The 13,784-nt window shown below is 42.0% G+C and overlaps 2 protein-coding genes across 5 annotated transcripts in view; both read right to left on the reverse strand.

Moving 5' to 3' along the window:
- The window catches only part of CPNE1 (copine 1), a 45,298-nt gene extending 32,682 nt beyond the window's left edge, over positions 1–12,616 (reverse strand). The window contains exons 1-2 of one of the 4 annotated variants that reach the window (XM_086760533.1): positions 12,491–12,566; positions 9,651–9,701 (exon numbers count right to left, since the gene is read on the reverse strand). The gene's annotated coding sequence lies outside the window, so the exon portion shown is untranslated. Of the gene's footprint in view, positions 1–4,777; positions 4,890–9,650; positions 9,734–12,490 lie in introns of those variants that run through there. The other 3 variants (XM_086760532.1, XM_086760531.1, XM_086760534.1) reach the window with 3 other exon arrangements.
- RBM12 (RNA binding motif protein 12) lies at positions 549–12,545 on the reverse strand. The gene is made up of 3 exons (XM_086760530.1): positions 12,491–12,545; positions 9,651–9,733; positions 549–4,920 (listed from the first exon to the last, which is right to left on the reverse strand). Exon 3 carries the CDS (start codon positions 4,896–4,898, stop codon positions 2,256–2,258), a length of 2,643 nt encoding a protein of 880 aa, XP_086616656.1. The 5' UTR covers positions 4,899–4,920; positions 9,651–9,733; positions 12,491–12,545; the 3' UTR covers positions 549–2,255.
- Positions 12,617–13,784: the final 1,168 nt, after the last annotated feature.

Here is a 13,784-nt window from a genome sequence, read left to right on the forward strand (position 1 = left end):
GAAAGTCCAAAGGAACAGGCACACAAGCATGTTTCACAGCATATGCTAACAAAAACCACTAATAACCCTGTATCCATTACCAAGAGGATCAAGATATGAAATCAAAAGACAGTTAACACAGAACTGTGTATCTAATTCCAGACAACCGTAGTTTAATTCCATTTCACAACAAGACAAGCATTGTTGTGATTAATTTAAACTTGAAAAAACAGTTATCACCAGTTTCCACAAGTCAACACACACTAGTATCTTAATCAATTCTGTGAACAATGAAGCCAAGTTTTCCTTTTCAGTAATTTTATTCTAATATGAAACATGAAGAAACAAGCACCCGAATAACTCCAATATAGTATGAAACTTTAATAAAAGTTGTTTAAAAAAAACAAAAGAGCAAAATTTTTAAAAATAAACCAAAAGGCTTGACTCCTAATCACACATCTTTCTGACATCAGCAAGAGTACTTTCAGACTTTCAAAGGAAAAAAAAAAAGAAACAAAAGATCTGCAGTTGAAACATTACTCCCAAAGACCGTTGAAACGCATAACATGAAGCTTCAGAGACAGACACTTTTATTAACAGGAAGCTTAATTTTAAACAGTATATACAAATCACATGACTTTTCCAAAGTTGGGACCACCTAGTAATCTGTCAAAACAAAATTATGCTAATGAATTACAGAAGCATCTGTGTAATGCAACTGCCTCTTTATTGAAGTACACCTTTATACAATCCTTCCACATATTCCTGTACTGTGAAATCAAATCCTCTCAGGACGCAGCGCTGCACAGGTTTTCAAATCTCACCTACACACCACATGAATAAAACTGTTGCCACTTACACCTCTCAGTTTTGCCTGACCATACACTTCAGTGTTCCATGATATGTCACACCAAAAGGCACTGTTCTACTTTGTCCAAAAAACAAAATGGTTTAAAGTTTACTATGTTTAAGTACAATGATTTGCAGGGAATAGCACAATTTTTCAGACAATGCCCAAGTCTTAAAATTTATCACAAGCCAAGCAAGGATGAATCAAAAAAATTCTACTTTTCACTTGTATAATTACTTCCTTTCCAATTCTCTGGTTTTCCATGGAAAGTTTTACTGCACAGCAAAGGAAATGGCAACTCTTTACAGACTTTGAATATAACAGCACAACTTTATTGCAAAAATATATAGTAAACTCAGTATTTTCAAGTTTTGGAGAAAAATAAATTTTATCTCTGAATTTACCCATAGTAGTAATTCATGACAGAGTTGCTGCAGATAAAAGTTTCTTTCATATATAAACTAATTTAAAACTTTAGCTGGACTCCAATCTTCTACTAATAATCACCACTGTGGTTATCTTAGCAGAGACTCTATGTAAGGAATTCAAGAGACACATGAGAAATACAACATCAATATCCAACTGTCAAAGATCCTATCCCAACCGATTCATGTAATCCTAACAAATCAAGCTACTTAAACAATGAGTATTTTCAAGTTGTTACTTCTACTGCAAATGTTTTATAAGTGTACTATAACTCATAGGATAATGTTTGAGGTTAGCTATACTTGTGGCAAAAGTCTTATTCTGCACAGATATAATTGCAATATATAAATAACTAAAGATTATTCCACAAAGAACAGCTTGAATTTTACAGAACGATTCTGCTCATACTTATAGGAATTAGTTTGGTAGACACATCAGCAACGGGCATAATTCAACTGTTCATACAAGTGGGAATCTTGGAAAAAAATAAAGATACATACACAAAACAATTAATCTGTGTACACTGAGAATTTGTTCAGTTGCAGAGTAAAATCAGGACTTTAAACAAAGCTTTGACCTGTAAACAAAGCAATCCAGCCAGCTTTTAACCCAATCTAGAAATAGCTAGCTATTTTACAATGGCTTGCAAGAGCACGCACTGAAGAGCTTCACTGACTTCATCTATTTCCCTTATCCGAAATTATGTAAAACCAATCTAGATTCCTTGATAAGCACTGTGTTCAGTACAGTTTACCAAATTTCTATGACAAATAAGAATCTGTCCAGCTTCTCCACATATTTGTACGGGAAAATCCACTGTGCATCTATCCTTGCGGTTTCTTACGTAACGGCTAACCCAGTGCCCTGTCTTATCAAAACCAATCTATTTTACGATTTAAACAATCCACAGGTTCTATCCTGAAAATACTATAAAAACCAATCCGGATGGATTTATCACAGCACTATGAATATCTATTCTACAACTACTTCATATTAACAGCTACCCTAAAACAAGTTTTACCTTTCTGGAGCCTATAGGTCTGTCATTTAAATCAACAACAGCTGCCATAGCTTCATCACGAGACTCGAATGCAACCATTGCTTCTCCAGTGGGCATGCCTTTTTCATTATATTTTAAGCACACTGAACCAGGAATCACTTGGTAACCATAAAAGAAATCCAAAATTTCATCCACCGAAACAGTAAAGGGCATATTTTGCACTTTAATGACAGTTGGTCCTGGCTTCCCAGACCCTGTTCCAAAACCTGGGGGTCCACTAATATGTATATTTCCTGGTCCAGGTCCAAAACCTGGAGGTCCACTTAAATGTCCAAGACCACTAGCAATTCCTGGAGGACCAGCACCAAAGGCAGGGGGTCCACTTAAATTGCCAGGACCATTACCAAAAGTCTGAGGACCGCCTGCAAAACCTGCTGGTCCACTCAAACTACCAGGACCACCTGCAAAACCCGGGACCTCAATACCTGCACCAGGTAAGCCGCTAGTTGCAACTGCAGGTATTCCTGGTCTAGAATCAGGAAAGGCACCTATTCCAGGTGGTGGCAGAGGGGGACCAAATGTGCCAGACCCACTGAAGTTACCAGGAAAATTAAATGGAGGACCATTGTTTGCATCTTTAGAGTTTCCCCCCAAGAAGGCATGCTCATCCCCACCAGTGCCCTGCGCTCCTGGCACAGTCACATTTCCTTGTATTGGTATTTTCAGTATCTTCTTCGCTTGAGATGGTGGGTTTCTCTCAATATCTCTCATTTCTTCTACAGTTATCAAACGCAAAACAACATCTCTTCCATTCAGTTTTTTACGGTGCAAACGCTCTGCCTTACGAGCATCATCTTCAGCTTTAAACTGAATGAGTGCTTGTCCTAAACCTTGCCCATTATTATCAACAAGAATTTGTACAGAGCTTTCTTCTACTGCCAGTCCCTCTAGAAACTGAAGGACTTCCATTTTTGTTATATTGTATGGAATATTAGATATATGTGCACACAATTTTGGCGAGCCTGGTTCTCCCTCAGCATTCATGAGGATTTCTCTCTGGTCATAGTTGAAGTTCTGCAACCTTTTACGAATCATATCTATCTTTTCTAACATTGCCTTTTTAGTAATTGGATGAACTTGAATAAAGCGATTGCCTATGTACTGCTTATGATGACACAAAGCTGCTTTATAATCAGCTTCATTCCTGAATTCAACAAAACCCTCTCCAATTGCCTTCCCATTAGGTCCATAAGCTATATAAATGCTGTCTTCAACTATATCCAGCTTTTTAAAAAAATCTATCACATGTTTGTTCTCTGATTCAAAGGGAAGACCTTTCAAATAAACACAGAAACCTTGCTCATGTGGAGATCTTGACCGTGACCTCTTCTGTCCACTAGGAGATTTGGACCTAGAATGAGCCTGGGGGGCAGGAGGGTGTGACTGCCCAGAGGGACCCATGGTTTGCTTGAAAGTTATGTGGCCTCCAGCAGCCACCCACTGTCTCTCTGTTGCAGGACTAACTTCAACATAGCGCTGAATCATCAGCATTCTGTTTCGCTTCAGTGCTTCAAATGTATCTTGAGGAGAAAAAAACTTAACTAGTCCATTTCCATTATTTCGACCTACATGATCCTTCAGCATATGGACTGCATCCACACGGAGCCCAAGGAAAAAGTCTTTCACATCAGATTCTGTTGCAGAAAAGGGCATTCCATGAACACTGACATACAAGTCATCTGGATTGATTGGAATTGGCTTCACACTACTTTGAGAATTCATCTGGATAGGATTTACAGGATTCATGGGACCAATAAACAATGGATTCAAGCCGCTGTTCATATTCATTGCTGCTCCAGACCCATTCATTCCAGTGGGTAAAGGTGCTACGGGTGGAGGATTCATAGGAGGCATTCCTGATATGGGAGGCATAGGTGTCATTGGAGGTACGGGGGGCACAGGGGGTATTGGAGGAACCGGAGGAACAGGAGGCAGTGTGGGTACAGGAGGTGGAACAGGTATCGGGGGAATAGAAGGCATTGGTGGCAAAGATGGCATAGCTGGGATAGGAGGGATTGGTGGAGGAGGTACTGTGTTCATTGGGGATGCTGTGCTAGGTATAGTTGAGCTAAACGTTGGGCTACCAAAGGTACTCCCAAGATTTGGAGGTGCAGTCCCCATACTGGCAGTAGAAAATGTGGGTATGTTTTTATTGCTTTCATGCACAGTAGTAGAAGCAGTTACTACACTAGGAGAAGGATTATTAAAGTTAGGTACAGTAGTAGGTAAGTTAACCCTTCCACTCATTCCAGAACTAGGTGGTGGTCCCGACCTGCTAGCATTTGATGGCGGTATATCTAGATTGGCAGTTTCAAAACGCCTACGACTGAGTTCTATCATGTTCTGCATTTCAGTTTTACTGCTCAGCAATAGTGTTACTTTCGACCCTTTAATTGTACCACCTGTGCGCATCATACCAAGCCTCGCATCTTCATCAGTGGCAAAAACGATGAAAGCCTCACCCAGTTCACCCCCTACAATATGCACGCCCCCATCAGGAATGGTCAATCCAGAGAAGAAGTGGCGAATGTCCATGGTCCCCGCCACAATCGGGAGACCTTGCAAGCGGATGACCACAGCCATGCTGCGCTGAAACAACACACACCTGCAGATGAGAAAAGGCAACGGCTATGTCAGACTACTGTTTATGACACCATGCAATTACCTACAGACACCATCTACTATATTTGTTTACATACACCTAACAATATCTTGCAAAAATTAAGCATGTTTATATTCCAAGTTCCTTATTCATGTTTACTTCATACAGATCGAAGCATTAAACATTTACCAACACAATTAGTATACATTTTGCACTAGAAATTCCAAAATAACCATTAAACTAAGACCCACAAGTGTCAGTGGAAAAAAACAAACAAACAAACAAACAAAAAACCAAAAAGGAACAGCAAAATCAGAACTATTACATCAGTAGTTGAATATTTAATGGAACATAAGCAAAAGAAGTATTTCAGCCAAGCAAACAAAATTAATTTACCATACACTGATATGGTAGTCACTGTACCTGGCAAAATGACTGCGAAAAATTCTGCACACCTATAGGAAATAAACAATTCTCTCATTTCAGGAGGGATTTATCTCCTGCCAGGTGAAGACGATCAGCAGCATAACAGGCTGTTGGTTATGAACAAAAACCCTTTAGGGACAACTAGAAACAGTGAGACTCACATAACATCCTGACAGGGACCACGTAGATTATACTGATCTTATATTTTTCCCTTAGCAAAGGCAAGAGGTCCAGGTGACCATGAGGCTAGCTAACCATTATAAACTAGCCCAAGATATTTTGTGGGACATTATAAACTAGTCACAGATATTTTTGGGACATGGTTTAGTAGGCATTGTGTTGACGGTTGGACTTGATGATCTCAGAGGTCTTTTCCAACCATAATAACTCTACGTGGCTATACAGACCTTACCTTAACTAGATTAACCTCTATGCATATCCTGGTTAGGTATTTGGCCTTTTCAACTTTGAAAAACAAGATAAAAAACTTTTCAATAGTTGCAGATGTTCTGTCTAATATTACACCTTCCATCTCAGGCACAAGTAAACGACTTTTACCTCTGCAGCTGAGGTTAGTGGAAGCTTAAGAGCAATTTTGAATAGGTAGATCTTGACAGTTACCTTGTACATATTCTACAGAAGTGCCTGAGGTCCTATCAGAAGTTCAAGATGAACAGGAAACTAGGTAATTCTCACCTATTCTTGACAAATATTCAGTAAAGACTGAAAGTATCATATTAATAATACTAGCACAATTCAACAGTTCAGAAGCCAGCCTCTCACCCTAAACAGTCAATAGTAGCACCTTGTTTCACCTGAACCACTTCATTTCTAAAAATTCTAGACTTCCTAAGTACAAGCCAGTTCAGTACATGTATGGAAGACCTCCAAGTCTCCCACTAATCACATACAAATGGTGTTAACCAAGCCTTCGAAATTTGAAATCAAGAATGAACCAGATGACACAATGCAATAGCAGAAGGCAGTGCACCACCAAATGCTTCCGGCCATATGCCAAAGCCATCATCAACTAAAATCAGTAACTTATCTCCCAACATTTCACATTCAGCTAAGTATTGTATCACAGCATCCAGTGAAATCTTTACATCAGCTGCATCTGCCTGTCCAGGTCTTCTAATTGCTTCAGCGTAGACATGCCTTGAATACATCCTTAACCACTACATAAAGCCACTATCCAGCAATCCAACAATTTAACCATGTCAGGTAAGGCTGAATTCAGTACTTCACGAAAACAAGACTAACAATTCTTCTACGGGGAGGGGGGGGGTGGGGTGGGGGTGGGGGTGGGAGGTGGGGGTGGGGAGGAAGTAGTAATTATTTTGTTTGCATGATGGAACTTCAGATTAGTCAAATGGGTATTTAAGAATTTTGTTTTGTTGCCCAGTAAACCAGAACTAACCCCTTCCACACACTAATGAACTCAAGCTGGGGCACCGGCCCACATCCAGATGACACCAGAGAAGTGCAGAAAACCTGTCTTGCTCATGGAACAGCAGACAAGCTCACTGCCACAAAGTCAGCTCTAGCCACTGTGCACGAACATCTGATCCCTTACCACATCACCTTGAAAGAGAGACTGGAACTTGCAAGAAGGTCTTAAAAAAAAAAAAAAACCAAACCCCAAACAACCAAACAAAACACCCCAAATCTAGCTGTATGTACCACTAAGAAAACCCCTACTCCACCAAGGGATGGCAACAATAGAAAAGGGAATACATACTAAGCCCCCGGGATTATTTTTTTAAAAGCAACTTTCCCATCTCCATGGCAAGGTAACCAAAACAACATCTTGTATTTATCTCTTATAGTGACATCTACATTTAACTTGAGAATAAAGTTCATTGCCCAATCATTTTCCAATGGCAAAGTAACCAGCCCACCAAAAAAAACCAGACCAAAGTAAAAACTGTCTATGTTATGTACACATCTGAGAAAGCATTTGCTTTTTGCACTGTTTTAAAACAGTAGTATTTTTCAATGATTCTGTAGTTTTATTTTAAATTTGCCTCACATTGACAGCAATCCCTGAAATGAAAGTTAAAATGAAAATTCTGCCTACTTTAAGGAAGCCATACTAAAGGGATTGTAAAACCAAAGTTTATTACGTTATGCTACAGGACTGCTTTTGAATTAGATGATACTGAGGCAAGCAAGCAGTAAAAAAGCATCCCTGATTTTGCACCTACGCTTTGAGAACTAAAATAATACTAATAGCAAATCTTGCTAGGAGGTTTACATTATCTCTATTACCTACTATAGCAAGAAATGAGTTTGATCATTTTTTATGCATTGGGAGTTAGACATTTGAAGTTTCTTGTGTTAAATGTGAGATTACTTTTATTTATTTCCTTACTAACGCAAACGGGATGACAATCTGATGTGGCCATTAGTTGAACAAAGGCAACTTGGAAAGGCTTTTCTGCTCAGATCTGCTGGTTTAGAACATCATATACTCTTGATCAGAAGTGAAACCTGCTAGGTAACTGCATTTAATAATGATTCCATCAATCTAGCCTAGAAGAGAAATTAACAGATAAAGTCACAAAAGAATTCTTAAGAGTTCAAGCACTTGAACATTTCTATAACTGCTGGGAAAACGCAGGTATTCCAATCTTGCACTAAATTCAAAACTTCATTATAAATGCTAAGAGATATCTTGAAGTTTTGCTACTAAAGTATTCTATTTAGGTCTACTAAATCACTATCGACCAAAAAAATCCAAACAGCTGCTTGGGCAAACAGTGCTAGGAAAACTAGCTGCAATGACTTCAGAATAGTTAATTCCATGTATGATATTAAGCAAATTCTTGCTATCGAACAAGAATTAACAGTAACACTCTATGAATAAAAATAATTTTAAGGACTTTATTCTCATCAAATTCTTTTGGCAAAAAAAAAATACTTTGTCAACTCAAAATACTACTGCTTCAAGTTTTTCAGGATTTTAGTGCTTTAACAATGTCTTAGTTTCACTTCTGTGATTTAAAGAAAAATCACAAGGACCAAAAGGGCCAAATTTCAAATTTATAAGCACTCACAAGTCCATTTTTTTTTCCCAAAATGCACTTAGGATACAGTAACCCACTCACTCAAATTTTCCCTCTGATGAAGCCTGCTCACGTATTTCGCTGTTCACTGTTAATGATCAACATATATGCAGAGGCAACATTAACTTCAGACGCAGAATGGGCTACACGCCTGTCAAGTGTGCACTGAAGGCTTTTGGTAGGGCTGTTAGATGTGTTCTGCTTTTCCCCTGCCTGCTGTTCCCCTTGTACAAAAAGGTACTTCAACGCAAAAGTGGGTTTTGCTGTCATTTTTTGTGTTTAGTATATTTTTAGAGAAACCAGAAGCACAAAATCCTAGCATTGTCAAGCCACCCCCATTAGCAAGCAGAGATCAAAAACTGAGAGTAAAGGGCTGCCGACAACCAATCCGATTCAACTTGTCTGATGAAACTTAACAGCATGTTTACGTGTCTGGACACTAACATCTCTAAAAATGCTGATGTTACAAGATGACAATACCACTTCTTCCACCTAGGTGCTAGTCAGTAAAACAAGCAGAATTTGGGTCACGTGCATAAATTGATAAAAACACCAGACTAGACTTTTAAGATGTATGCTTTTTCAATTTAAGAGAAGTTTAGAAGATTCAACTTAGTCTCTGGGGAGTATTAAAGTACAATAACCAGACAGTACACACACAATGTATTTTGCAATTCTTGCATGAAGACTAAGAACTGGAATAACTAAGTACTGTAGGGGGAATTTTAAGTATCCACGCTTTTAGCAAAAGCTAAAACTGCACACTACAGTTTTGTTTGTTTTTTTTTTTTTAAAAAAAAAAAAAAGGCTAAAATGAACCTGTCAGATTAAGATAGAAATCTTGGAGCTAATTTGAACCCATCTGATCCCTTTAAATGCTGCAAAAATCTAACTAAAACCCATTACTGCACATTTCTAAACTCCAGTAGTTAGAAACACACAGACCTGTGGCCTGCACCACAATAGTTACATTTTCCAACAGTGCAAAATAACTGTGAGACTGTTCCAGACTACAATATGCTGATGAAACAACAAAACATTAGTTTGGCAAAAAATTCTGTTTACAAGAACAACATTGCCAGAACCACCAGTACGAGCAGGAGTCAAAGTAAATAGACTAGTTACAGATTACTTGACCCAAGTGTTTTGGTATCAATTCACTGATTCCAAAAGCTTGAAATATTTCTTAAGATATACTCAATATGCATATAAAGAAGTCTTGAATTCAAAGGCTCTTACCTGTAAAGACAGATGTTTTTTTCTTAACAAGTAGCAGAAGCCAAGCCAATCCTGTGGGCAACCAATTAAAACCAACTTTTAGACTGCAATAAAGAATAAATGGAGGCAAAAATCAATGCAGGCAACACAACAGCAGTAACAGCCCACAAAGAACTGTATATATAGAAAGTTCAAACCTGCAACCATCACAAGGCACTGCGACACACAACCACCAGAGTAAGAGCGCATTTTGTAACATCTTATCCCTGTATGACTTATCAGTAATGGCACTGCACAGTATTTGTATACTTTCGAGACATGAATGCGCCTTCCACAAAGAATATAAAAAGAACCAGAACACATTCAAAGAATCTTTCAAATTTTCCCATCACCAACAGGTGAACAAATCACTCTTTTTGAAGGCAAAGAGCAAGAATTACATACTTGAAAATTCTGAATTTTAACAAACTCTTGCTCCATCAATGATATTACTTCCTCCAACAGCACATCATCTTACTTGAACAAAGCAGCAAAAGCTGCACCTCAGAAAGCCTCCCTATAGCTGCACATGAAGAATTCTCCAGGAGCCACACAAACTGGTGAAACTAAGTGACATTTCACAGCCGCTCCTAGGCAGTCACCTCTACAGAGCACACAGTAAGAGCTCCCCACCGACATCCCATATTTCCAGTTGTAATCTGTCATTATACAAATCCTGATCAAATACTCGTTTTCATCCCTTTATAAAAATTGTCTTCCTGGGATTACAACTCAACAAAAGAGTGAAATGTTTTAAGTGGCGACATATGCATCTTGTATTTAAAGAAGGGATGCAAAATCCTTGCTCTTTCATTGCTTAGTCAACCAGCTCATACAAAAATTATGATTATTTGGAAAATTATCCAGGAATGAATCACACTAAGATGAAATAACTGCCTCTTCCTCACACAACCCAAACAAGCTGTTTTCAGTTATAAGCATCATTACCAAAGTGAACTTAGAGAAGGAAGTACTACCAAACCATCCACAAGCCCCCTAACAGAGGGAAAATAGACACAGATGTTCAGAGATCTTCCAGGACATTAACAGCAGACTTACAAGTGAGAAAGATACAACTATGCTCTTCAGACTTAAAATGGCAAATGCACTTAGGAAAATAAAGGTCTAATTAAAAAAAAAATCTTAAAAGAGAAACAAGTAATCCTGTATTAGAAGGATTCAACTATATACTTCCATATCTAGCAGCATCAAACAGTAATTTAAAATGCAGGAAAGAATGTAATCACCTGAAGAAGAGTTTCATGCAAAAACACATCTGCTTTGAGAAGCAGATAAATCTTTCATGCACAAGAAACTTTCCATTAGGAAGAAAAACCCAAGTTGTTTGATGTTTTTTTCAGTATAGCAAGCACAGCCTTGTGTATATTCCTCTTCACAACACTGAAAACAATCTGAAGATTCGCAGTGGACTAAGATAATGTGAAACAATATAAAACCAAGCAGCATTCTTCAGAAAAGGTGCAAAACTCCACACTACTACGTTTAACATTTCCACCAAGTACCATCTACTTTTGTTTACAAGTCTCAATTCTCTCAACTTTAAAGAAAACCATCCACCACTCTAATATGTAAAGGCATCCTTTGCAATCAAGCCGGTGCACACATTGACTAGGCAAACATCGACCAGGGCACAGGTGCTCCCACACAACGCTGAAACCACACCTCCAGGACTTCATGAGAGAAACTCTCCACAACAGCTATCAGCTATACAGAAAGAACCACCATCCACTGGACACAAAACAGCCAATGAAACAACCGTAAGAGGAGTCCACCAAGGAAATGACCTGCTGGTTTTTCTGTCTAATCCAAACAGACCAAGGTGGGTAAGAAAATCACTAAGAATGGTAGGTAGGTTTGAGTAAAACCAGAGTTAAACACTTTTTTTTTTTTTTGAAAGAAAGCTCACAAAGAGTCCTGGTTTACTTCTGGGACCCACTTCAACACTAGGCTGGTTTTGTTTTGTGGGGTAGTTTGGGGGTTTTTGTCTTGTTTTGTTTTTTTTTTTTTTTTATTTGTTTTACAAAGCTGATTTTTATTCGTGGAGAAGAGCATTACGTTACTGCACGGCAACTTCGCCGGTATTTACAGGGAAACCCCGACGAGCGGTGGCAGCGCCGCAAGCACCAGGGGTCTTCTTCCCCGCGAAGTGGTTGCCTCGCTTCGTCCCCCGGGGCCGGGCGAAGAGCCCCTTGGGACAAGCCCCGCCGGCACCGGCGCCGCTTCCTCCCGCGCCCGAGGGCCGAGCCGCCCGCAACGGGACCACAACGCCCACGGCCCTGCCACTCCCGGCCTGCGCGAGCCCGAGCGCCGCGGCGTCGCCCGCGCCCGCCCAGCCCCGCCCGCCGCAGGCAGAGCCCCCGCGGGCCGGGCCGGGCCGGGCCGAGCGGGCCCCGCCGCCGCCGCAAGGTCACTCGCCGCCGGGCCCACGGCGCCTGCGCTCGGCCCGCACATACTCACCTGCCCGCGCCGGCCGCGCAGCTCCGCGGGCCGCCAGGCGCGGGCGCGGCGACAGGGAGGGAGGGAGGGAGGGAGCGGGAGAGGGCGAGGGCGGGCGCCGGCCCAGGCCCAGGCCCCCTGGCCTCAGCGCGCCAGGCCGCGGCGAGGCGGAAGAGGCGCCCGCTCGGCGCCCCGGGCCCGCAGCACGGAAGCCACCGCCCGGCCCTTTGTGCGCGGGGATGCGTGCCCGCCACGGCCGGCCGGCCAGCCTCCCTCCCCTCCCCTCCCCTCCTCGCCACGCCGCGGGCCCGCAGGGCAGGCGGCCCGACCCGGGCCGCCCCGCCCGGGCACCGCCGCGCTCTTACCGAGGGAAGGGGAAAAAGGGTGAGAACGGAGCCGAACCGCCCCAGGCCCCGCTCCGCGCCGAGCCGAGCGCCACCGACCGCGCCGCGCCACAAAATGGCCGCCTCACTCCGGCGCCGTCACCCGCCGCCAAGGAGGGGTGGGGCCTGGGCGCGCAGGGGCTCCTGCCGCCTGCTCCGCTAGGGGCGGGGCCCCGCGCTCGGGCAGACGGCGCATGCGCAGCGCGCCTCGCTACACGGGCCGGGGGGGCCCACGGGGTCCGTCTCTAAAAGCGGCCTGTGTCGCGCGCCCCCTACCCGCACCCACTTTTTCCTCCTCCTTTCATGGGGCAACACCGCAGCTGGAAGGCTGAGAAAAGCGACGTCAGACCCGCAGCGAGGGGGCCGTACAGCTGCCTCTGCAGTACGGTGATAGCGTGACACATTTTCTGGAGATGAATGATGGTGTAACGGAGGGTTACTGCTGGGGAAACAGGGGCTCGCACCGGGGCATCGAGCTTCCAGCGGACGAAAGAACCCTGAGGAAAGTGGCTGTTTCTGACTTCTTCGCTTAGGACCAGGCTGCAGAACTAAAATGAAAGTCATGTTACCTTGGGTGGACGCCCTTTGCCGTGTAACTGCCTCACGCTGTGTTTGCCCTTTGTTTGACTAAACGCACAGGCAGTACAACTCATGGGGCAGCAGCCTGAGCTGGAGAACAAACACAGGAGATGCTGTCGCTGTGCTTCAGCAGATACAGATACTGTAGCTGCATCCGTTTTCAATGAAAAAAAAAAACCAACAAACCCGCATAGTCTGCTGCAATAAGCGGATGAAAATAATCGCCTCACATGGCAAACACTTTTCCAGCTGATTTGGGAGCTCAACAATTCAGTTATTTTGATTGTTTTTCACTTCTGCTTTTTCATACTTTTGCTACACTATTAGTCTGGAAACATTACCCCAAATCACAGGCTCCTTGCTTCTCCAGCACCGTGGAGATACCATTCTGTAACCACAACCTCTGATCCTATTCCATCATCTGTACAAGGATGTGGTTTGAATGAATGAACCCAGTTTATGAAATTATTCATACTACTTTGTATTTTCCTTTCTGATTACTATGTGCCAAGTGCAAGTCTTAATTGTTTCCAGATGATTTAGAAATAACCAACAGAAATAATCTTCACAGACACCTCCTGGAAAGACTTTCCTCATTCCTGTCTGTACTTAAAATCTGTCAGTCAGCTATGATGTGCCTTATTGATCCTGTATAGTTACTTTTTAAAACTAAACGCCTTCTTTGTTTTACTATGCC

Source organism: Chlamydotis macqueenii, chromosome 16 (assembly GCF_036417535.1).
Source record: "Chlamydotis macqueenii isolate bChlMac1 chromosome 16, bChlMac1.mat, whole genome shotgun sequence".
Lineage (NCBI taxonomy): Eukaryota > Metazoa > Chordata > Aves > Otidiformes > Otididae > Chlamydotis > Chlamydotis macqueenii.

Coding starts and splice junctions, on each gene's coding strand:
- RBM12 (XM_086760530.1), bottom strand. CDS start 4,898: ATGGCTGTGGTCATCCGCTTGCAAGGTCTCCCGATTGTGGCGGGGACC.